Source organism: Callospermophilus lateralis, unplaced genomic scaffold (assembly GCF_048772815.1).
Source record: "Callospermophilus lateralis isolate mCalLat2 unplaced genomic scaffold, mCalLat2.hap1 Scaffold_286, whole genome shotgun sequence".
In the NCBI taxonomy this organism is placed as follows: domain Eukaryota; kingdom Metazoa; phylum Chordata; class Mammalia; order Rodentia; family Sciuridae; genus Callospermophilus; species Callospermophilus lateralis.
The window spans coordinates 288,272-315,590 of NW_027513546.1; the positions used below are offsets into that span (position 1 = coordinate 288,272).

Here is a 27,319-nt window from a genome sequence, read left to right on the forward strand (position 1 = left end):
CTTTTACTGCACTATGTTCCCTGACATAAAGAAATGTGTCATTTGGCCCATACTCTTTCCAAACCATAAAGCTCAAGATTAAGCACATAAGCATCAATTAATAAATATTTATCAACTTCTCAATATTTGAAGGTAACTTCTTTAACTTATGTAGTTCTAGGAATTTATATATACAGGTAATTATGTGTATGATTTTTTTTAATATGGCAACCCAAAATGGGTAAGTGTGGGTCCTCTTTATTTTACATAAAATATATTTAGCTATTAGGTACTTCAGCATATCATTATTAGTGGTATTAGTAGCACTAGAACTAACAATAACACTTGCCTTTCTTCCATTATTTTCCACAAGTCTTACCTTATCCTTCAACATTTACTTTTATGCTACAATTTATCCCAGGATTGGAATAATATGTACTTTTTCTAAAGCACATAGCCACTATGAAAAAGCTAGATACCTAAATAGAATTTGGATTCTTTCAGCAGGAAAAAGGAGGAAACCAGATTTAAGATTGAAAGTCAATGCAAAAAAATGAAAACTTTGTGAAAATAGACTGTTGAATCTGTTTTAGTTGCTGATGTATCCCAGGCACCTAGAAAACAGTGTGTTACATAATAGGTACTCAAGTGTGATTGGTGATGTTGTGGTTGCTTTACCATGTGGTTCTCTTTAGATTACCTTACAAACTTAGGGTATATGGTAGTCTGAGGGATACAATTCTTTCTCACATTCTAGTGTTAGGTGCATTTTCATTTCTCCTTAACCCAGTGCTCCCCTAACATAATAGCTAGACTACTTGAAAAAGAATAATTGCCTAAGAAATATTTCTTCCTGTCTCTCTGTATTCCAAGCTACTGTGGTTTATTTGTGGTGAGGACTGGCTACGACACTGCATGGAAACCAAAATATTTCCTGTTCAGTATTTTTCTAGGATAGTAGACACACAGTGACTAAAAAAAGTAAATGTACACAGTAGAGCTAGTAAAGATACATATATAAAAAAATAATTGGTGCATTCCAAACCTTGGACTTCAACATATATTGTCCCACAAAGCAGGGAGCTCAAAGATTACAGTGTAAGATGGGGGGAATGCTCCTACTTGGGCAAAGTAGGAGAACAAAAGATTCAGGATCATGGTATAAGAGCAGTTTACTACATTATAAAAGACAAGATGTACATAAATAACCCTGGCTTGGGAAAAGTATTTTAAAAAATTAAAGTAAAATAATAGAAGTGAGTTTTTATGAAGGAGCAGATTTTATGGCTGGTGTGAATGATCGGGAATAGGATGGTGTTAAAGAAAAAAAATAATCTGAAACTCATTAAAATGATAAAAAAAAAGACTTTATTAAGACTACTACAATGGACATCAATTAGGTTTCTATCTTGGTCTGGTCTTGGTTTTGCCCAACCCAGTGAGCAAAGAATCTTTGCACGTTATCCCTTTTACTTACTCTTGATATCAACTCCCTCTAGATATCTGACAAAGTTCTTCATCCTCCACCTTTTATATCTGAATTTTCAATTAGAGGTGTCATTTATTGAAGAAGGGAGAGACACCAGGCTCCATTGTGAATATTGTAAATATGAAGAGAGATATACAACTGAAGAGCAAAGTGGAACTTCAGTGCTTGGAAAATTGGTGTCTAAGAGGTAGAATCATGGGTAGGGTGATTTTTTATAAAATGGACTAACAGGATTCTTGCTAAAAGTGAATCTAAAAATTAAACATCAAATGTAGAGGATAAGGAACTTGACAAGGTATCAAGGTTGAAGAAGGACAATGTTCTTTTGTTTGCTTAGACATGCATGGCCAGGACAATGAGAGAACTAAATTGATGCCTATTGGAGACTCTGAGGAGCCTGACTATAGGTTGGTCAAAAGACTGTCTGCATCAGTAGCAGGTTTATTAGACAAATTTTATCAGTCTGATTTGTGACAATCTAGGCATAGTTTAAGATAACAAAAGATTATTTCCAAAACTCCATTTTAAATATATGAAAAATGTATAGATGCATATATGTCAGAAATTGCTGAGAATCTCACACACATCTATATGGTAATGGAGTAAATAAAGATTTCCTGTGAGCTGGTGGTCCTAAGTAGTACTGTTTGAAGCAAGGAGACTTCAAAGTTTGTGGTTGACTGTGAGGCTGATGGTCATTTCGGTAGGTCCACAGACAAAAGTCACAATATTTATAGAACCTAATGAGATATCATAAAATAAAAATGTACTATGGCAAGTGTCAGAATATAAGACTCAGCCTAGCAATTGCTTTCCAATTCCAGAATGACACATAAGCACCACTACCGATTGCAGACTCAGAAAACCCCTAAGAAGCCAGGAGATATAGAAAATAAATAAAATGGACTTGAATCAAGTTGATATTTGAATTGACCACACTTAGAGTTGCTTGCATGAATTTGAATTGGCAATTTGAAGTTTTAAATATTTTTCTCCAAATGAAGTTTCATATAACTCATTTGCATTAACTTAGATGAACATTTTTTTTTATAATACTCAAGCGTTATGTTGTGATTGTAAAATTTACAAATGGTAAACACATGTAAATGAGATAAAAAATGTTTCTGGAAATAAGAATTTAGGATTTTATTTTTGTCATGTTTAAATAAAGCATTTAAAAACCTGCAATAATTATTTACCCAGATTTTTATTTAAGAGGACATAAACTTACCTATGGCTAACCTATGACCCAAGTAATAAGTAGAGGTCAAATTTATTTACATATAAGGCAGATATCTTTCAGTGATTGTCCTTTACCTAATACCTTTAACACAATATGTGATACAAGTCTTTGGTTAGTTTTTAAAATTAGTGGCAGATTGTATTTGTATAAGTGAACTGTAACAAGTCTTCATTATTTAAGTTATAAATAGAACTCTTCTATTGGCCTGAGTCTAAGAATCTGTGTTCCGGGGATCATGCTACTCCAACAGCTCCTTCTGAACAATAAAATATTTCTTTATCCATGGCATTTAAGTCATGATACTTTGACTATTTCTACTATTTTCATGATGTCAAAAATCATGATGTCAGTAGTACTTCATGAAATCATGGAATCTATGCCTTAAAATTTTTAGTCTTGAGTTTTTACTATGTATTACTTCCTCTGGCAACATTGCCACCAATTCCTAGACAAGGATAATCTATACAAATCTAAGGGTAGTGCGAATCTTCTTATAGGTTAAATCTTATCTGAGAGTCTGTTTTTGTTAAGGGTTTGCCTGTAAAAATGCTTGTGGCCAGGACTTAACTTCAGTTACTAAGGAAAACTCTTATTTGAATAATTTGTAAGCACTACTTAACAGCTAGATTTCTCTTGGGAATGGGAAAAAAGCCTATGTCCTTTGAGAATAGAAAGTGTCTATTTTATGCTTGAAAAAATAATTTATTGTGACTGAGTCTTTGGGAACACTACACAATTTTGATCTTAACCATCTCTCTGCTATAGAAGAACAGGTTGGTTAAATTAGGAACAGATTTGCATTTATAGTTGCAAAAGGCATGCTATGTTTTTCTTTTATTCTTCTTGAATGTCCCTCTTTCACATGAGAAAGAAAAATACTGAGAAGACAATCACAGTGTCTACACAGAAGACAGACTTTCAGAATCTTTCTCAAATTTAAAAAAAATAAAAAAGCAAAATACTAACAGACAATATAAAATATTCTTCGGTTCTGAATCAAAAAGATAGAAGTCAGACCGAACTAAAATAACTTACATTTTTCTGCTAACTTTACTTATGGTATGAAGCTATAAATTTACAGCTGTAAAAGTTATAAATAGAACTCTACTATTGGCCTGAGTCTAAGAATCTGTGTTCCAGGGATCATGCTACTCCAACAGCTCCTTCTGAACAATAAAATATTTCTTTATCCATGGCATTTAAGTCATGATACTTTGATTGTTTCTACTATTTTCATCCAGTTTCTAGTTCTGCCACTTCTTAAGTCTTCTGAAGTCTGCCACTATCTAGAATGTATGTTTCAGATCAATAAAATCAGTCTGGATATCTCCAGGCCCTCCTGGAGGCATGATAGGCGCTAGATGACCTTCATACATTTAATACATCGACTGTATACATTAGAATCCTTTTGTTCCCAGTCTGTTTCCTTTTATTACACTGCTAGTCTTTAAGGCCCTAGTATATCATGTTAAGTCCCTAAATATCCTACAGCCATTCTTTATTAGACAACATGATACAATCAACACGTTTTATGTTTGTATCTGGACTAAATCACCACACCTTGACACACAATTTTTGTAAGGACTCTAGCCGAATCATTCTTGCCTGGCAGATTATATGTGACTCAGATATGAAAAATAAAGATAACTTAAGAGTCTGGGAGCATTGGTGAGTCTACAGATTCACCTGTGATCTAAGTCAGCAAGGAGAAGCAAGGATAAAGGAGGAGAAAGGGAGTGTGCACCAGCCTGAAAAGAATAAATATTGATTTGAAATTGTCATCATTGTTGACAAGTAAAGAGAACTTGTACAAAATAATATAAGGTCAACACAGAGAAGGAGAGAAAGGAGAAGGAAGGTAAACATGTATGTTGAGAGAGGGAGGAAGATCAAGTAACTAAGTTGCTCATTGTTTGAATTTTTGCATGCAAGAAATACCAGAAATCACCTCCACTTGTAGACTTCCTGATTGTGAAAATCAAGGAAATCTCCATTCACCTACATTTTGGGAAAGGTGCTTATTTTTTTGTTAAAATTAACATTTTGATTATTTGAAAGTGAAATATGTAAGATTTGTAATATTGTATTTGAAAAAAATAATAAAATTATCTGGGTGTTATTTCTGCCTCTGATATTTATTATTTATGTGTTCATTGGCAATTCACTAATGCATAATGAATATGAATTTCCTTATCTCGTGTGAGAAAGACACCTTATGTTATACTTCATAGCACGTGTTGTGAATTCAAATGAAATTAAATTGGTTGAAATGTGCTGATTACCTCCGTGAGATTCAAAGCCCATGTTCTTTCCACTTTGCTACAGAGGGTGTGGGGGCACTTATCTGTGTACAGGCAGCTACCAATAAAGCCATCTAGTGTCACATTCATAATCCTTGTATAGAAAACCCTTTCTGGCTTAGAATCTCTTTCTGCTCTCCAATGTTCAAAAGTACTATTATGTCAATAATCTTTGCCTAAAGAAAATCACTAACAGGGAATCATTAACCTACAAACTACATTAACCTAAAATTAAACATCCCTGGAAATTCCCCAGTTTTCAATAAAGAAAATTAAAGGAAAAGCTGGATTCATCAGTTCTAATTCTCTGGGAGTATTTTTTGGCATTGACAATGTATTCATATATCTGAAACTTCCATGATCATGTAGCCTCCAGCCTGTTTAGTTGTTGAGGGTGCTATTCTCAGAGCAGAGAAGGTCAGTGAGCTCCCAGGGCATGAACAGAAAAATGGAACTAATGAATTATACTGCAGTCAGAGTGCCCATATTTCACATTAAACAGATTGCATTATTGGATTAGTTCAGTTACACAGCTGGTCAACTCATTGCATTAATCAGCTGACTAGTATGCTTAGGCAAATGGCCAAACTGATTGTTCAGAATAAACAATGCTTAAAGAACCATCTTTTTCAAGTTGTCTTAATGAAAAATTTGTATATAACAGCTCAAAGAAAGTGCCTTATATAATCGATTGGCAGCATACATTACCATGCACTTGAGAGAACCAATTCATGATATTGCATGCATTTAGGTAATTAATTTATAAATTTTATAATTAAATCTGACTTTTCTCATAGACCTCTGTTTATTTTTTCATGTAGGCAATAAACTCAAGGAAAGCACTGATATTTTAGATAGAATCATGATGAATTCTAAAAGGTTGTTGCCTCTGCTCTCTCCTCCTAATATCTAAGCAATCTTAGCCCTGAAGATATTAAGAAAGTGAAGCCACAGGACTTAATAAAAGTAAATATCCTGGGGGTAATTTGCTCTTACAACATTATGTCCTTTTAACAGCCACAATTTCCTCACCATTGTGCCTCTCTAAAAATCACTTTGAAAATTATGACTTTCTGATATTTTTCAATGTTTTCTTTTAACGTAGAAAAACAACACATACATGCAACTTTATAGACAAGTATATTTTTGAGGTTTTAAAAGATAAATGCCTGCATTTCCCTCAAGGCAAGGTATTCCAACATAAGGAAGGTAAATAAGCACAATGGAAACAGAAAGCATCTTTCATAGTATTTACTGAAAATTTGTGATATATTAATAAAAATATGCATTACATTATAGATTCTCTTTTGGGAAGTGACTTTTTTCTTCCTTTATTTCTGCCATATTTAATTAATATGTTTTAATTTAGCATTTCACTGCATCAACTAATAGGCCATTTTAAATACTCTCTTTAAATATTCCTTCCTGGTACAGATTAAGCAGAAGACAAGCTTGGTATCATAGACCTAAAGAGAATTGTAGAGATCATTTAGGTCACCTCTGACTTTTAATTATATTGGTACCTAAGTCCCAGTGGGATTTAATGATGTGTCTTCCACTAGCTAATGGCTGCGGGAAAAGAAAAAACATGAGAACTCAAACATTCTCCCCTCCCAGTTAGGTTTTCATTAGATAAAATAATTTAAAGAGATGTCTTTTAAAGCTTTTTCAGGTAAAACTCTGCCAAAGATTCTTAAGGATATGAAAAGACATGTTTGTATTTCAGTGCAGTTTTAGTCTATAAGCTAGACAAGAAATATTTAAATTGAACTTAAGACTGAGGGCATAAAATAACTTTATTTTTCACAAACTCTTCCTATTGTTCCTAGAGATGAGAAGATGAAATTCAATATCTTTTGTGAATATGCCTGAATATGTTATCACTCAACTTTGTAATCAATTGATGATGAAACCAAGTTTATCCCTTTGGTGACAAAATAGGATTTCTACTATAAGTTATTATCACCAGTTCAGTATATGTATGCCATCTTGTAAGTGGGCTTTGAGTGATGCAGAATAATAACTATATTTGTGATTTAAGAAAAGAAATGCCACATGTAAAATTAGAATCATTTTCATATTTAAGGGGAAGTTAAGTTCATCTACTCATGTTTACAATTGGAGATATCATGGGTTGCAATTGTGAACATTTTCTAATAAATCAAATTCAGTATCTAGATTACACACTGCTTTTTCACAAGCCAATAATATTACTTTCATACAGAAAATTGAAAATTTCTTCTTGGTTTCTCTAACAGTCAGAAATAACACTAAATATGAGTATAAGAGGATTTAACCCACAGAATTATTAAAAAGTAGGCTCTTAGCTATACTTCAGTACATCACATATTGAATTGGCCAGCCAAGGGAGATTCAACCTCTGACATATTCAGGAAAGTGGAAAATCAGGAATCTACTACTGGATCACTGGGTTTGACATTCTGTTCTTAATGAATCAGGAGGTAGCTGACAACTTAGAACTACACATGCATACCAGTCTAGCTGGAGACTGCACACTGAAACACAGACACAAAATAAATCATGCCATCACAACTTGCTTCCCTTCAAAGCACAGCCCAAATCAGTGAAGATATCTACTTCCTAAATTTCTCCTTCAAATCTCTGATATAAATTATTTAGTTATTAGTACTACATTTGCATCCAATACTTGCAAGGAAATTTATGAAATAAAGTCTTTAGCTTTCTTACCTTGCAGTACAGACAAACACATTGGAAGTTAGTTGGAATGGTTCATGTCAATGGGCCATGTCCAGCACAGCTTTCTAAAAAGTAACACCAGTGTACCTGTGTGCCATGAAACTCTTGTTCTGATTTGTTTGTCTGAACTATTGATATCCAGCAATATTGTTTACTCTCTTCGAAGAGTAGAACTATTTCTTATATACAAACAGCCATTTTCTGAAGAGGAGTGAATGCATATTACACTCTATGTGATTATGTTTCTGACATTCTACTTTCAAACCCTGACAGTATATGGGAATCTCTTGTTACCCAGGATTTCTTATACCTAAACCTGCCACGTTTTTAAACCAAGAATTAAAATCATTGGCTTTCCATTTTTAGCCAGTCATCATTTTGAATTCAAATGTATTACTTTTTTGGTTTCAGGTATAAAACCATTTTGAAATTTAAGCTAAAATAATAAATTACAGTCATGTGCCATGTAACAACATTTTGTTCAACATTGTACTACACATATGACAGTATTTCCTTAGGATTGCAATGGAACTAAAAAATTCCTAATTCCAAGTAAAAGTGACATTAGTGTCATGGTACAGCATGTTGTTCATGTGCTTGTGATAAAGCTGGTGTAAATAAACCGATTCAATTGACAAATTTTATTGAAGTTAAGTAAAATTATTCTAATAACTCAGATAAAATAAGTGAAAAATCCCATATTTTGATCTTTATCATTACATTTTCCAGTCTAATCCCAACTCAATTAAAAAAATAATTTTCTTTTCTTTTTTTTATATTTATAATATGTTTAGGAGAATCTTAGATACAATATACCTTTTGTCACTACTTGTCTGAGGCAATATTTACTAATTAATTATTAAAAAATAAAATTTGAGTCAAATATTTCTTTGAATTCTTTTATAAAAATCAATTGTTTCCTCTAATTCTCTCCCTCCTGCTATCTGTAGGAATGACAATTTTATTTTTTTAAGGCAAGGGTTAAGATCTAATCATATGAAAATATGGATTTCTTTCATCTCATTTTTCATTGATAAGTATCTTATAGAAATACAGAAGAATAAATAGAAATGTTTTTCAAATGAAGTACTGACCTAATATTGTGAACTCTTGCTAACAATTCTGTTTGCATTTAATTCGTCTCATCAAAAGTAAGTTGTATATAAAATCATGAATCACTCAATGACAGGAATATTTCTCATTCTGAGAATGGTCATTAGGTAATTTTGCCATTAGGTGAACATCATAGACTGTACTTACACAAACCTAGATAATATAACCTAATATGTACTTAGGCTACATAATAATATTATGAGACCACCATTGTATATTCTGTCCACAGTTGACTAAAATGTTCTTATGCAGTATGGGAATTTACATGTCTTTATCTCATCACAGACTCTATTTAAACATGGGAGTTAGTTATCATACAATGTGGTTACTTATGCATGCAAAGTAATGTGAGATTATTGAGGTTATCTGCTATTGTTCATTGTATTAAAATATGTTGAGTTACCAGTTAACAACTAGGTGTCTACTAATTCCTCCATATGACTGAATTCACCTACTTTTGATCTTTCTTCAATTCTTCCCAGCATGCTCAAAACACTTTTTTCTAAGATTTTAACTTTCAAACTTTTAGTCATGTTATGTAAAGATAAACTTAATTTGCAATTTGAGTATTTTATCCAGATGATCCTCAAAGAATGGTTCTTATGGATTTATGTTCAGAAATGTGATATTCATTAAGGACATTCCAAGATCATAATTCCACACAAAAATCTTTTTAAAAAAATTTAACATTACCTTTTCTCAGAGAAAAGCACATTTCCAGACAATTTACATGTAGAATGACTACATTATGAGGAAAGAGAAACAATAATTTCCTGAACAATTGGTTCTGAGAAGTCATTTAAATGAATTCACTGGTGAATTTACTTTTTTATGGGTAGATTTTTGTGGTACATGTAATTACGATTGTAGTTAAAAAAATAGGAAAAAGAGAAAGAACAGGTCAGTTAACTTTGGGCTTTCTTTCTTTTTCTTAAATTATTCAAAGCAACAACTGAATAAAGATAGCATAGGACATAGGAAAAGTAATTTTATTAAATTAGTTTGAAGAACTTAATGACTTAAAGGGTCTCACTTTATAATTTTTTCAATACAAGACTCTGCTATTAGGATGTTAATATGGCTATTCCTATAATGGCTGATAATTGTGCACAGCTTTGATATTTGTGTACAATCATATCAAATTATATTTATGGCTTACCATCCCAGAATATGTGATAGTGTCACTAAATAAATTTAACTAACACTGTCTGCCTTCAATATGATTAGTTGAGATAAAAAATTCATTTTCAACTGAAGACTACTTATGCATGATTTTTAATCATTGTTCAGGAGAAATAATGAAGGCAAATTGATAAAAGAGAAGTTCCTCAAAGAAGTTACTTGAAGAAAATTTCACTGATAATCTTTATCCAGGAAAAAGCAATTCAGACATCTTTGTTAATTAACAGCTGATCCTGAGAGGTAAGAATCAGCTTTCCGAGATATGTTCTAGAAAGTCTTTGTACCTCTTAATCTTACACATCACCATTTGAACAACATTATCCCATGAACCTTTTTTTTGAAAGCTGGTTATTGAAAATTTGAAAGAAAAGGCAGTGATCTAGGCGGGGCAAACAGCATTGAAGCAGAGACAGAATTAGTGGGTTACTTGGACGAAAAGGGGCCACACAGCACCGAGTCACAGACTTTTCTAATTCAGAGATTTGCTTAAAAAAAAGTAAAAATTATGAGCAAACTTCTGTCATATACATTCTCAAATGACATTTTTTAAATAATCTGCAGATTATGATTTTAAGATATGTGCACATAAACTATGCACTTAATTATTCCAATTTTATGATAGGATATATTGGCAAGTTTATTTTAAAAAACTTTCAATGCTATTGGTACTAATATTTCAAAGAATATCAATGGTTCTGAAATTAAAATTGAAGTAGGAGGTGTAACATATACTATGTTCACTTTGTGAAAAATGCAATTTACATACTTGATTTCAGAATTAGAACAACAGGATTATATGATAGAATATTAAATTAATTTTTATCCTAGTAAGTTTTTCCCTAAAACCTCATGACTTAATATAACACTTATGCCCATCTGAAATAACAGGAAGTTGATAAAGAAGCCAAGATATTAGGCAACAGTAGTGACTGAAAATTTAAAATGACAGAATAATGAGAAAAACTAAAGTTGAACGTACATCTAAAAATAATCATAAACAACAGGTGGAAATTAGAAAAGTTTTTGTGAATTTGAATAATATAAAATAAGAAAAATAACTAGATTTTACAAATCTATCTAGATTTATATACCTAGATTTATACTTGTCACAAAATTAACAAAATGATCCAAGTTCACTGCTCCTACAACACTCTCCCAATCTAAAGTTTTCTGTTTGGAAAAAAAAAAAAAGGTAAAGGCTTTAATTCTTAATTCCATCAAAGAAGCACTACAATTTGTAAACATGATGTACAATAGCATTCATTAACTTTCCAAATCACAAATAAGATGTTGAAATATGTCTTTTACAAATGTATGATATGCTTCAATACTTGTTCAATTTAAATTGTCCAGAAATAAGATTTGAGAAATTTAAATGTACTTTATTATCCTATTGATAAATAAGATATAGGTTAGCTAGTAAGGGACATAAATGTGGAAAACTAATTTAAAAGTCAAAATTTCCCTAAAACAATGATCAGAAAAACAAGGTCTAGAACAAAAAAGGTAAATATTTAAAATAACCATATAGGGAAAAATTATATTTTAGGTATTTTATTTAGGCGTTTTAGGAAAAGCACCTACCAAGTATAAATATCCATAATTCTTAGCAAGAAAATCAAAAGTATTAGACAAAACACATATTTTTATAGATACAGTTCAATACATTTTAAAGAGAAGTTTTGAATTAATCCTTTGAAGGACACTGAAGTATGCCTGTGATACTCTCCTTGAATGGCCAACACCCATTTATTGATCTAGGGAAATTTTTAGATAGTGGCTCACTCCATTTATTATTCATCTTTCCCTTCCATAAGAAAGTACACGTAAGTATTTATGTACCTGTTTTGATTGACTGAGAATTTATATTTGCATAGTATAGAAGTTAAACTTATTTACATTAAAAACAGACTACATTGAATCAAATGCTATCCTTACTACTTTACAACTTTATTACTTCCCTTAGACAAATAACTATGTTTTCATGCCACTTTACAACTTTATCACCTCTGTAAAGAACATATTTGGAGGACTTATTTCAGTGCGCAGTATGCCCTGTAGCTATCAGTAGAGAACATACAGTTTAGGGGTAACCAGAAACACCCCTGGGAATAACCCAACACAGCCATAGGCATAACTAGTGAATGTTGAGTTCAGCACCAATTTAAACCGAGAGCAAAAGCCCACCATGGCTGCATCCCAGGACACCTCCCAGAAACTGACCACCCTGTCATCATTCAAGGACACTGACCCACCAACCTGTCATCTGAGTTGGCTGGAAAAAACCACCAGACTACATTTGCCTTTTGGTTAAGAGATGTCATATGGCCTTGGAGGAATTCTGGGACTTGTGGTTGTCCTTAGAATTGAGTTTAATTTTTACTTGAAATGTTCATCATATTTAATATCTGTATTAAAATTATTACTGTGTGATGTTAATATATACATTACACTGAAAGGCACTCCGACTCTTGCGACAACCTACCTTAGGGAGATACCTATGTTTCCATTCCTCAGTTTACTCCTGTTGAAGTGTGGGTAGTGCAGGTCAAAGTGGTGACAGCCTGCAATCCCAGCAACTCCGGAGATAGAGGCAGGAGGATCATAAGTTCAAGACCAGGCTCAGCAACTTATTGAGATCCTGTCTTAAAATAAAACTTAAAGGGCTGAGGCTGTGGTTCAGTGGTTAGATGCCCCTAGGTTCTAAAAAGGAAAAAAAAAAAAGTAAAGACAATGTGGAAAGCAACAATATCTATTCCATGATTTGGATGTATAGTATGTGTTTGTTAAATAAATAAAAACAAGTATTGGTAAATTATGTGCTTATAAATATAAAAAGGAGATCACATATCTTAAACAACTTTGAAGATTACACTACACAAATCTAAATTGGAAATACATTTCCTATTAAGATAAGTAAGTAGAACTATTTAATAAACAAGAATCCCCTCTTTTTCATTATATAATAATTTTGTGGAAACAAATGGTGTAAGAATATTAATTTGTTTTATAATGTCTAAATTTTTTCACTTATAACTAATAGGATCTTAAATAAGCAATTCAGATGTTTTGAGTTTGTATTTTTATCTATAAAATGTCAGAACAAAAAAAATAGTTAAGAATAGCAAACATACCATGTATTTTGGAACAGTATGCAGAATTTTAAATTTTGCTATTAATTTGGTAGGGCCTACCTCAAAGTACTTTAGTTATAATCACAGATATTATTCAGCAAGCTAACCATTATTTAAAATGATGTAGAAATGAACATATTAATATTAAAAAATAAAACTAATTTTATTTTCTAGATTAAATTAAATTATGATAATTTGAAGCTTTTGTTTTGAACATTTGCATAAATGAAATTATTAATTATTCCATTGACATCTTTTAAGGTGACTCTGAAGTAGAAAAACATCATGAATATTTTAAATGAAAATTTAGTTAATTCCAAATTTCTACTGCAACTTACTTTCCTTTTCATGCTGTCTATCACAAACAGACCTATAAATCTTAAACTGAGCTGCATTTATGAAATTCACTAAACCTATCATAGAGCATGAGAAATATGTGATAAATCATGCTATTGAAATGGCATTTTTTATAAGCCATCATATTTCATTTGTCAAAAATGAGTTCATGATAGTAATTTTCTACTTTCATCTGTTTTTTTTTTTTCAGGGAAAACAGATTAAAGAGACTAGATATTGCATAAAATATTTAAAGGCATATCTTTAAAGATCTATCATTTTTAAAAGATGATAACAAATAAATCATCATAATCAGCAATACTTCCATGAAAAAAAAGGCCTCTTGATTGGCACCACAGAAGCTATTGAAACTTTAGGACGTGGGAACTTTAGGCTCACAAATTTGTTCTTGTTATGGTTCAAATTGCCCCTTTCCGAAATTCATATGGTGAACTCCTAAATTGTAGGACCTCAGACTGGGACTGTGTTTGACAATGTAGAACATTTCAAGGGGTAATTAAGTTAAAATGAGGTCAGTAGTGTGAGCTCTAATCCAATATGACTCAGGTCCTTATAAAATAATGTGATGAAGACATACAGAGAAAGAAAACCACATGAAGGGACAAGGAGAAGAGGGCCTCTGGCATTCCAAGGATTGTACACACAAAAGAAATAAAATGAATCCTATTGAAGTTTTGATTTCAGGTTTCTCGTCTACAGAACTGTAAAAATAAAATACTTTTGTTTAACATATTCAGTATGGTGAAAACTGTAGGAAACTAATGTACTACTTAAAGGGTTAAAATTTCATGTAAAGATGGGCACCATCTCCTTTTCTATGACTACTTATTTTCTTTTCTGCACCTCTTTTCTTCTTCCCATGTGCCTCTTTTCTTGATTTAATTAAACCAGAGGATATCCCTTATCTATATCCTATTCCTTTTAGCAATTTTCCACTTCATGAATTTGTCTATACAAGCTGCAATTGAAATAGATTCTCAAAGTTATTTTCAGATAAATGAATCATTTCATCTTTTGGATAACATTGGTATTATTGAAGATAATGTATTTGTTTTTACTGTTGTTGCTCTTGTTAGTAAAACCGGGATGTCTCTTTTCTAACAATTTCTTCATTTTCATAAGCATAGCTCTCACTATTCCTTGATGGAGTATTGTCTGGTTTGCAAGACTACATTTGAAAGATTTTGTTATATGAAAATTATTTATACTGATAAGTTATTAATAATAAAACACTGTGTGGTGCTTCTCATTGAGGCAAGAACAACAAAATTTAACTTCCAAACTTTCCAACCAATGGTCATATAATTCTTTATGTTTGCATAAAACTTTAATTTATTCTTATTCATATAACCTGAAATTCTGCCTCTGACCATAAATAACTGCTGCAAACTAATTTTTTTTAATTGTAAGCAGCTAGTAAACAGGAGAAAGTATGTTAAGAAATGTTTCTAGAATCCGGTCAACTGGCAGCAAAGAACTGACTTCTGAAAAAGAGAAAATAAATAAAGTAAGCCCCCATAGTTGTCTAGGCTTTTTAGTTAAAAGTTTAGAAGATCCTAGCAACAGGGGGGAAATTAAAGCATAGTACAACTTTCAGAACTAATTAGATTTAAACCTAAGAGGGAGAGATTCAGGTTGTAAGAATTTATGGAATAGACCTGGAGGGAGAAGGGATCTATTCACAAAAAAAAACTTCAAAAATCTGTTTAAGTGTTCCTTTTGTGTCTTTAGCTGGTACCAGGATGAGCATGTGTATGGGGAGACTTGAGATCAAAACAGCTACCAGAGAAATAATTGCTACTGGGGAGTTGGCACAAGGTAAGTTATTTGATTTCTGACAGATAATGGAGTCTTTAGGGACTACGTTGAGTAGATACACTAATAAAGCCATGTCTTAAAAGCAGGGTTTAACTAACCCTGGCATGTAGACTAGAAGCTCATTTAAACCCAAAAAACAGCTTTAAATGATCACTTTAATCTTCTAGCAAATTAACTATCTGGTTTAAAAAGAAATGATCTAACAATCTTTAAACAAAAATCTAAATGTTCTTCAAAACAAAATACTTGCAATATCTAGCATTCTATCAAATATTACTCATCTTGAGGAAGAAGCAGAAATACATGACCAAGAGAAAAAAAAATTCAATAGAAAGATAGAAGTAAAAAGAAAAAGGAATAATCAGATAAGAATTTTTAAAAATGTCAATTGTAAAGACTTTAGATCACTCAATAGATATTCTGAGCATAACAGAATGGATGAATCTTTAAAGAAAATCAAAAATATTTTGTAAAAAGAAAAATAAAATAAAATATCTGCAGTTAAAAAAATTCTATGGGGTTGAACAGTGTAGAACACAGCAATGCAAACTTTTCAAACTGAAACATGGAGGGGAAAATAAGTAAAAAAGAAGACATATATGAGAAAACATCAAGCTTTTCAATATACGAACAATAAAACTTTTAGCAATATAAGGGAGCTGGGGAGGGAAAAAAATTGCAGAAATAATGACCAAACTTCTTCCACATTTTCAGAAAACTATAGAAAGCACATCGTAGTCAAATAACCAAAAATTATAAGGAAAGGAACCATGCCAGTATCTAGAGAGGAACGTAATCCATTATACATAGGGACAAAAAATAAAGATTATGTGAACTCCTCTCCCAGAAATGTCTTTCAGAGACAACAGAATGACCTATTTTCTTCTGGGAAAAAAAGTACCAGTGAGAATTCTTTCTCTATACAAAATGTCCTCCTAAAATGGATAGAAAGTAGAATACAAGAGATCTGAAATTTTAAAAACATGGCAAGGGTTACTAAAAGATGTTATATAGGCAGAGAGTAAATGATTTCAGGTGGAAACTGATCTACCAGAGAAAAAAGAAGAACGCTTCATCTGGTGAGTTGTGGGAATTCATTTAGAACGGGATTTAAATGATATCTCACTACTTACTTCAAAGTGGCAAAGTAGATGTTGGATTTTATTGGCAATGTACAGAACTAAAATGATTGGTAGTAACAATTTATGGGACTAAAGGTATACTGCTTTACGTTTTGTACACGAAGTGATATAATATTAATACTTCTTTTAAGTCCTTTAAATAACCCTTGGAATCCCATAAAATTCATCTTAAATTTGATGTTTCCTGCATTTCTTACTCTCTTTTTGGAAAAATTGTTCTATCTGTTTGAGATTTCTTTCATCTAATTTCTGTGTTTTCAAATGTTCTTCATTCAATTTTGAGATTAACTAGGATTAAATATCAGAATATTTATTATAACAACAGATTATTTTAATAGCTATACTTTGTATAGATCTATTTAGCTTTATTATTATGTTGACTTTGAACAGTAATTGCTCTAAATTTTCCTGTTTCCAAATCTCATGAATAAAAAAGAAAAACAAAAATAAAAAAAACTACTTCTTTTATCTAGCAGAATCTATTATGACCTTATATTCCACCTGCCTTGATATTTGTATCTTTTCATATCATCATTCAAAATTATTCATTGTCTCTGGAATTAGGCCTTAAATTGTGCCTATTTGTGGAATTATAACAAAAATAGATTTAATTAGTTTTGAGAAAAGGTCATGAGTCTCATTTCTTCTTCTGCTTTATGCCATATGTAGAAATGAAGAATATATGCTTCTGTGCTTATCAAAGCAGTCTTCATAGATCAAATTAATGAAATAGCATTTGAGCAGGAAAAGTATTTAGGTCTAAATTGTCTTAATTGGACATTTATATAGATCACATTGAATGTCTATTGCCTCTACTTTATAGGTTCAGAGAACCTATGAAATGGTGTGGAACCACACAGAACTATGATGCTGACCAGAAGTTTGGATTCTGCCCCATGGCTGGTAAGAGGAAGCCCTCTGGGCTGCCCATGTGGACAACCATTCAGAGAGCAGAGACAGATGAGTGTCCTGTTTACTCGTACTTCACCCAATAAGACAATTTGGAGAAGAAAAATCTATGTGATATATGTGTACACATGTTACATCATATACATTCAAATTGAAAAAAATATGATTTGTATAATTATCTGAATCCTTTAAAAATCTCATTGACATGTTTTAATGTCCAAAATACACAAAGACAATTGAAAATGTTTTTTTTTTTTTTTTTTTTTAGAAATCTGAAAATATAAAGTTGCAAAGGTTTGACTTTTGTCAAGATCACACTTTGGTGTGCTTGAGTCACTTAAAACAACTTGACTGCTGTAGTCACAGAGCTGTAGTATTGACACGTGACTGTTTGGCTGGAATTAGCTTTAACACTTATTAAATACCAAAGTGATAGAGACAAATCTGAAAATTTGTTTTTGACAATCGGGAATTATTTATCAAATCTCCAGTTTATATGGAGAAAGGGGAACCAGTATCTTTTATTTGTTTTCAAATTTCAAGAGTTCCAAACTGTACATTTGATTTTTCTGGTTGTAGAACCAAGAACTTGTATACTCTGCAGCATTAACCATGAACAAGACTCAAGGAAACCACCCATGCATTTATTGCTTTCTTTGCAACAAAAGATCATATTGAGTTTAAAAGGAAAACTCACTTTTGCTTACAATTCAACACCCAAACACAATTTTCCTTTGAACTAGAATAAACTGGAATTAGGAAAATTAAAAGCAGTACTCAATCCAGGCTTCTAACTAAAGCCTGGTAGATGAGTGAACATTCAGGTATCATCTTAATTTAACAACCTCCACCAAGGGACCAAATTGTATTCTGTGCATGTATGAATATGGTATCGTGAATCCCACTATTATATATATTTTAATACACCAACAATAATAAATTAAAAATAAAAAAACAAGCGAACAAAAAATCACACTTTCCCTTTGGATGATGCATCCTCTCTCCAGAGCTCAGAACACTCTGCCTCTGCCTTAGAGCTGTAGGTATTTTTGAGGCACACAAGTCTTTCCAAGTGAGAATTCTTAGGAAGACTAGACTGAACTGATAATGGTGTTTGCACACCTGCCTTGAACCTGTGATTGTTTATCAAATGCATTGCTTCTCCATTTCAAAACAGCCCATGAGGAAATCTGCACAACCAACGAAGGAGTCATGTATAGCATTGGAGATCAGTGGGATAAGCAGCATGATATGGGCCACATGATGAGGTGCACGTGTATTGGGAATGGCCGTGGAGAATGGACATGTGTCGCCTACTCCAAGCTCCGAGGTATGTCGCCTTATTAACCAAAGCATTTGAGAGAACAAAGGGTACACAGAGAGACTTTAATGTGAAAACTTGTACTTTGCCTAAAGCAGAGCAGCCCCCAATGCCACTCCATTAGTCAGTCTGCTATGCTGAAGAAGTTCATTTTGGGGGGCAGCCAGTTAGTAAAAGCTGGCATGATGATTCTTTTCTTTTCTCAAAGAGATTTCCATTTATTACATTTGATGGGACATTATCACAGTGAAAAGATTTTAGGAAGATTTTGGAAAAACTTTATAGATCTTTGTGATTTTTCCATTTTTTAATATTTCTCTTTCTTCGTCTCAGTAGCAATGAGAAAAAGCACAGTAAAGTGGAATGTCTGTGTCACTGAAGGACAGAGGAGGGGAAAATTGATTCTATTTGTGGGGGGAATACCAGGGATTGAACTCAGGGTCACTCAACCACTGAGTCTCATCCCCAGCCCTATTTTGTATTTTATTTAGAGACAGGTTCTCACTTACTTCCTTAGCATCTCAATTTTGCTGAGGCTAGCTTTGAACTTGTGATCCTCCTGTCTCAGCCTCCTGAGCTTCTGGGATTATAGGTGTGCACCATGTACCTGGCCGATAATTGATTCTTGAAAGAGGTACATGGGGTGATATCAGCTCAGAATAGAGGACATGCACCAACTCTCTAGATCTCCCCCAAGAAGATAAAACCCAGTAGAGTCAGACTGGGCTTGGGCCTTGCTCTAACTTTGGAATCAAAATGCCTGTGTGGTTTATGAACTGGTAAGATCCGGCACAGTAATTCTAAGACTCTGAAGCATTCCAAGGATGGAAGAACTTAGGCTGAGCCAAAAGGGTGGCTTCAAAAGCAAGAACACATTTGATCCTCCGAACTTTACATGATACCACAGCATTTGTGTCTAAAAGAGATTGAATTATTTCTACAAAGAACAAACACTGCCATTCTAAAATCAGACTCTTGTAGATTTGAATTTAAGAATAATTTAAGAATACGTGTTCAGATTACTTTCCCCGCTTTGAACCCAAAGATTCAATATGAGGAGGTGTTGATTCATTCAGATTTTCAGTTTTCCACTTCTTTGATTTGAAAAGTAATATTTAGGTAGAACTCTGAGCTAATAAATAGTCATAATAGTAGCTAGTGAGTAGATATTGGCTTGAGCTTATTCCTTTTGTGGTGTTGAATGGATACACAATCCAGGAATAATAGTAATTGCATATGATATGGCAGAGCCAAAAGGAGCCTTACTTACTTAGTATGGTGTGCAAACCAAGTCTTCCTTTTACAAATGCAGACGCTGAGACCCAAAGAAGCAAAGTGATTTTCTCAGGATCAAGTGATTTTCTCAGGATCTCTCACAGAGTGAGACACAGAGTTGATTTAATTTAATTTACAAAGATTCATTGATGTAATTTTATTTCCCTAATCCAATGTCTCCTCCCTTCTCCCCATTCCAGAGACCAGATCACAACACTGTGCTGTGTACTATATATTATGTTAAATCATCTTCTTATGGCAAGCAGAGATTTAAAGAAAATTATCACCTGAGCAAGTTTCTTTTCAGAAACTAAGACACGTATTTGTTTAAAAATTGGATTTAGTTGTATATGCTATAAACTTGAACATTTATGTCTATAAGAGAAAATTGGGGGAGGGCAAAAATTATAGTACTGACTAAGCTTTGAAAAAAAGTTTATTCTATACCAGTAGAAAATTCTTCTCATGCAATCTGTTAATAATCAAGAGGGGGGAATATGCTTTGAAAAGTTTAATTCATTTTGTTTTGTCAGTGAGATTTTGAAAGTTCCTCACCCATCTAACTATTCTCTAAACAGATCAGTGCATTGTTGATGACATCACTTACAACATGAATGACACATTCCACAAGCGACATGAAGAGGGACACATGCTGAACTGTACCTGCTTTGGTCAGGGCCGAGGCCAATGGCAGTGTGATCCCATTGGTGAGTAGCCCTTCTCCTGGGATGGTTTTGGGTATGAAGCATGGCCAGTCAGTTTTAGATAAAGGAAAGCTATTCAATGCTACATGACGGAAGTTGATCCAGAGTTTGCCCAGCTGTTTACAGAGCTTTGCAAACTCTTCTCTGTCTCAATAGTGGTAATCATCTGTTTTAATTCAATAAATTTAGTTCTTTAGTTCTGACTCATGTTAGGAAAAGGCACTTTTATTTGCTGAACGTGCATTAATATGGGCAAAGAAGTATGCCAGCGCTACCTCCTTCTAGAACACTCCATTTTTTGGCTTTCTTTTAAAGTAGCACTGAGCAAAGAGGAAAGGTTGGATCTTAAAAGAGCTGTGTTCCTAGTGCTCCAAAGTTTAGGGTAATTCATTAATACTTCTTTAGTGAAAGAAGCAAGTTGCTCACCATGAAAACAAACTAAGATTGACCAAGCTGGGAAGGTTTTCTTAGAAGCTGCTCAGTGGGTACTCGTAGTTAAAATGTAGTTCCCCCAGATTTTAAGGAAGTATATAAAGTGAAATTATTGCAAATTTTCCCTAGCTATTCAAATGGCAAGCCAGTTACATTGATATCATTAAAATAAAATATGTAATTTTAAAAAAATTAATGCTCAGGGGCTGGGGATGTGGCTCAAGTGGTAGCACGCTCGCCTGGAATGCGTGCGGCCCGGGTTCGATCCTCAGCACCACATACAAACAAAGATGTTGTGTCTGCCGAAAACTGAAAAATAAATATTAAAAAATTCTCTCTCTCTCTCCCTCTTTCTCACTCTCTCTCACTCTTTAAAAAAAATTAATGCTCAGACTGATACTGATCTTATTCTTTTCATTTTTACTCAGAAACATATCCATTTTAAAAAAACTAAATATTCCTTCCAATGGATATTTTTTAAACTAATAATCCTGTAAGGCAAAGAATGTGAACGAAGTGTTTTTTAACTGCATATACTTATAAGGAGAGTTGGACATTTTTATTCAAATTTCCAAGAATGTATGCTCTAGCACCCTGAAATTTACTTGGTAGACTTAAATCTTCAAGGCTATTTATCTTTTCCTTGCTTGTATTCTAGATCATTGCCAGGATTCAGAAACCCAGACATTTTATCAAATTGGAGACTCATGGGAGAAACATGTGCATGGTATCAGGTACCAGTGCTACTGCTATGGCTGTGGCATTGGGGAGTGGCACTGCCAGCCCTTGCAGGCCTATCCAGGTAAGCAGCTCTGTAACTGTCAGTGGGAACTGTCAGTTGTTATAAAACTGCAGGCAGCACTAGTGCTCATCATAGTCTGAGGTCCAAGGCACGGGCTTCTCTCTTTTCCATCCATTTCTCATATCATCGTCTAAAAATGGATTAAATTTTTGAATAAAATGATTTTCCTTTCTCCCCCACCCAATCTATCCAGTGAAAGGTACGAAGACTCTGAACAGGCATATATATGTAATTTTCTTTTTTATATAGTAGAACGCTCCTCTAGGTTATAACACTGACTCATTTTATCTTCATACCCATACATGGAAACAGAAACCATGGAGTGAGTGGTGCTGGGGGTTTGGGGCTTTCTATCCTGGTTCTTGACAGAGAAGTTGCCTAGAGAGGGGATGAAGTGCAACACGGGCATGTGTTCGCTCCCCATGTCACCTAGGCCCTCTTGGTGTAAAGCTTTCATTTGTTTGATCAGTTAGAATGTAGAACAAAGTATCCTGGGCCAAGAGTTGAGTAACTTGGTCATATTTGCCTACACAGTTCAAACACCCTCAAATGTTGTTGCTGGTTTTTTTCAGGACACAAAGACATGATGCCTAACTATAGGTGTTATGAATTCATTTGGGGGAAATTTAAAATTTTTAAAATTTGCTGAGTGATTATAATAAAACATTCAATTATGAAAGTCTACTTATTCAGCATCAGTTTTGTGAGCAAAATCTGAGGTATAAAATCTCCCAAATCTCTATTAATTTTAGAGAGAATATGGCCCACATCAGAAAGAAAAATATTTTAGGGGTGTCAGAATCTGTATATGACAGAAATTAAAATTTAATTGATTTCCTTTCTGTGGAACATGATAACAGAGTCTCTCTCACAGGGAATGAGCTATGGGAGCCATTTGGCCAAAGGCAGCATTAGCCAAACCTTGGGTCTAAACTCTATGTGTTACCAAAGGGATAGCAGTCAAGCTTCTGTTCTCCATTTCCTCATCTGTAAACTGGGGGGATTGCAGCTAATTACCTTCAAAATTCCTTCCACACTAATAATCTGACAGTTTGTGATCCTAAATAACACTCACCATTGCATCCTTTCTATGACCCTGGGAGATTTAGCTCTTGCCAATCTTCAGACATTATCAGGTCTGGAGAAGGTGACTGCATATGCTCAGGGCACAGACCCACCTGCCCTTTAAGTTGTGTTTCTTGGTAGATTTAGGCTAAAGAATCACCTTAATTTTTTTTTAAATTTAGCTAGGCACTGTGGCATACATCTGTAATCCCAGTGGATCAGGAGGCTGAGGCAGGAGGATTTCAAATTCAAAGCAGCCTCAGCAATTTAGTGAGACCTTGTTTCAATCTAAAAAATAAAAAAGGGCTGGGGATATGACTCTGTGGTTAAGAACCTCTTGGTTCAATCCCTGGTATCAAAAAAAAGTAAAAAAAAATTAATATAGTTTTACATCTGATTACAAAAGCACTATAGGTTCGGAAAATATGCATTGGGTTTATTTTAAATGATGCAACCAGAGGATAGAACCTTGTAAAGAAATATTCTTGTTTTTATGTTTATGATTACTGAAATTGATGTGGCAATTGTTGGAAACTATTTTTTCCTGAGTGATTTACAGAAATCTTTCCTCTTTTTTTTTTTTTTTTTTTTTTAATAAACCTGTCCACACACCTGCTTGCTTGCATTTAGGTGGATCTGTTAGAGATGTAATTGGGGTGGAAAGGAGTCTTTTGGTTGTAGTTTTACCTGATGCCTTTGTTTCTGTTATCTGAAAAAGAGGAGGGTCAGGTATCCATTGCGCAGGGGAGACCTTGGGGAAAGGGGCTCAGTCTTATTCTTAGGTGTTTATCTCTTTGCTCAATGGCTCATGTGAAGCATGTGGTGCTTTAAGAGTGTGGAAAGAATAAAGGGACAACAGATCACCAACAGATAGTCTCTGAGCCCTGTTGTGTTTGTTCCTCCTACAGAGGACTGTTAGAGTTGTTCAAACTAGCAAAAGATACATGGCTTTTGGTTTGTTAATAAGCAACTAGGAGAACACAGAGTTTAGCAAATTAAATAGAGGAAAAAGTGACTGAGTCTAAAAATCATGAATGTTTAACTTCTACAGGGTCACCGTTACTGGAAATTATTCATTTTGACCTTATTTTAAGCTGTTTTTATAAGGGTAGACCTGGTGTCTATCTTAACTACTTTATTATTTTTTTGATCATACTAAAGAAGAAAGGGAATAAAGATTTTGGTGGTGAATTATTGGCAGTATATTGCTACTATATGCCAGAGAGGTTAATTGGAGAATTTCTACCAACCAGCCAATATTAAAAGAATGAGCAAATCCAGCGTGGCTATGCACACTGTAATCCTAGCTACTGTAAAGGGTGAGGTAGGAGAATCTCAAGTTCAAGGCCAGTCTGGGAAATTTTGTGAGACCTTGTTTCAAAATAAAATTTAAAAATGGCTGGTGATGTAGCTCATTGGTAGAGAGCTTGCTTATTAGCACATGGGAGTCCCTGGATTCAATCCAGCATCACCAAAAAAATTAATAGATAAAGGTCAAAAATTAGAAATTGTCAATGGTATCTGAATTGTATGTAGTATAAAGTAGAGTGTGGTGATTAAAAGGAATTTAATTGACTTCACAAATAACTGACACAGTTTCTTTGCTTCTTGAGCAAAAATATGCAAAGTCCCCATTTGTTATTCAGTGCAGTTCCATTAAAGGTGTGCCACGGCATAAGCCTCAACATTAAAACCTAGAATTTCAGAACAATGAAGGAAAAAGTGCAACTCTAGTGTGCTTCTCTTTGGCTAGGGTCAAACCATCATGGTAACCTTTTCCCATATCCCTTCATTTCCCTTTGTCAGCCTCCTCCTAGTGTCCTTGTGGACATGGCAGTATAATTATTCTTAAAGGTGACTTGTATTGTCTTTTTAAAAACTATCTTCATATACGTTCATTCTTCATACACTTCCCCCACCTCAAAGTCATGATTGACACCCTAAATAAAATGTATACCTAGTGTCTCTTTCTCTGAAGAGTTTGTAGTAGGATTTCTTTCAAGGATCAATATTTATACAACCTAATGCCAATGATCATAAATAACTTAAGGATCTGATATTCCTCTATTTACGGACTTATATGAAAGTACTTTAAAAACTTACATCTCTAAAACTTTTCTTAAATATTTATCTTTAAAAACATATTCATATTTATGAGAATCTCCATGAACAGATGAATGTTTCAAAGAGGGTCATGTAACTTTTGCCAATTGATTAAAGCAAACATCCTGCATGTTCTGTGAAATATATGTCACTTTAGAATGGAAAACTGTGAATTTTATACATAAACTTTGATAGCCATGTGGCCAGGAAATATGTACCCTCAATGAAATTAAGATTCAAAGAATATTTGGATTTCCAACCAACTTTGAATTTTTACCCGCATGAGAGTCAGTGTATTATTCTAGGACTTTTAAGTATACCTAGATTTACAAGTTAGATAATTATTCTGCTAGAGAATACTTTATTTTCAAAGATAATTTAATGGCTAAGATACTAAATACATTTATAAATAAGTTTCTATATATTTGAAAATAAATATACTTTTTCCTGAGACTTTTCAGGAAACTTAAATCTGTTAATAATCTGGTGAAGTGCTTTATTAAACATACAAAATTCTTGGAAAGGTTATTTATTACAAAGAACTTTTTTTATTTCTAGAAAATTGAACATTGGCTGACATTATAGAGAATACAGAGTTTAAGAGAAAGATAGTTTTCTGTTCTATAAACCTAAATATTTCAGGACTGTTTTGTTTTATCCTAAGTGGAGTCTATTGTATTAATAAATTGATTCTTTTTCCTTATTTTTCCTTTTTCTTAAACAAAAGAACCAAGTCCATAACAGTCACACATGCCAAGATGTGGAAACATTGAATTTATTATGTACTTCATAATGTCATTTTAGTTGTTAACTCCTTTTGAAAAAAAATTTTTGATCTTTTAATAATTTGGCCAGTGGTGTGATTTTAGATTATACTTTTTGAATAGAAATAAAGCTAGATTTCTTTTTCCAAACTGACAGAATGCTTAGGCTGATGAGAAATAAAACTGGGTTTTTAATTATTACCTTTGTCTATTTGCCTAAGATTCGACACCATTTAGTAATGTGTTTGTTTTACATCATGTCATATGGCCTTTGGAATGTTGTTTTCTTCTCAGATAGCAGAGTCTTTGGTAATGAAACTTTCACAAATTAGAATTTTCTTTAAAGGAAACAATATAATCAGTAAATGAAGTTTGTATTCTGAATTACATTGTCTGTGTTAAAGCAATTTCACAATTGTTTCACAATTTTCCTTTGAAAATAAAGAAGAAAACAGATTAAGGAGATTTTTTTAAAAAAATGTTTATTATAAACATTTGTGTTTCTCATTTGAAGAACAATAATAATCATCTAAGAAAGAATTTGTTGCATTGATTTCCAGTGTCAGGAATCCATGAACATTAAATTTTAAATTGGAGTGATTACTCTATATAACCAAATCTCATCTTTTAAAATTTTTAGGTACATCTGGTCCTGTCCAAGTAATTATCATTGAGAACCCCCGTCAGCCCAACTCTCACCCCATCCATTGGAATGCACCAGAACCATCTCACATCACCAAGTACATTCTCAGGTGGAGACCTGTGAGTATCCATCCAGAAACCCTGAACATCGACTATCCCGACCTCACCAAATTCTGATATGTTTCTTTTGTTTGTTTCTAGCTTTTGAGTCAACAGATCTGATTAACTGTCAATGTGTTTTCTTAGTGAGAATATGTGGTCAATCAAATTGACTGTTTTTTTTTTTTTTGTATTTAGAATTTAGAAATTTATGTTGCAAATGATCTTTGCAAGGAATTAGAAATGATAGCATAAACTTAATCTTGCCCAATGTGGGAAGATAATCTAATTTTTTTGCATGTCTTTCAACTCTATTAAAGGAAGAACTTATTGGAATCTGTCCTGCAAATTAATTCCTTTCTTTTTTGATTCACTTTTCAAACCATATTTTTGTGTTTTGGTTTGTTTTGTGTGTGGTACTGAGGATCAAACCCCAGGCATCCTGCATGCCAGGCAAGTGCTCTACCACTGAACCACATCTCCAGCCTAAGATTCATTGTTTCAAGCATTAATTTTATCTCCTAAGGTTATTTAGATAGAAGAGAAAGAGATGATGAGAGGAAGGTGTAGATGAGGGATGATAGTTGGTTTATTTAAAGAATGAGCCCTGTGATTTTCTAAACATCTAGAAACTGAAGAAACCATACCAAGGAAGATAATGTCCATTAAGCTTTAGTTTTTCTTACCCTCTCAAACCTACCCCAATAAAACTTTTAAGTTCATAACAT

General features: G+C 33.2%; 1 protein-coding gene across 1 annotated transcript in view; it reads left to right on the plus strand.

Annotated features, from left to right (window-relative positions):
- The window catches only part of LOC143387447 (fibronectin-like), a 143,578-nt gene that overhangs the window by 80,626 nt on the left and 35,633 nt on the right, over positions 1-27,319 (plus strand). Inside the window, 6 exon segments of the mRNA XM_077108255.1 lie at positions 15,247-15,333; positions 17,265-17,378; positions 18,562-18,714; positions 20,559-20,687; positions 21,775-21,918; positions 26,491-26,612. Of these exon segments, the coding sequence (XP_076964370.1) occupies positions 15,247-15,333; positions 17,265-17,378; positions 18,562-18,714; positions 20,559-20,687; positions 21,775-21,918; positions 26,491-26,612 (749 nt within the window).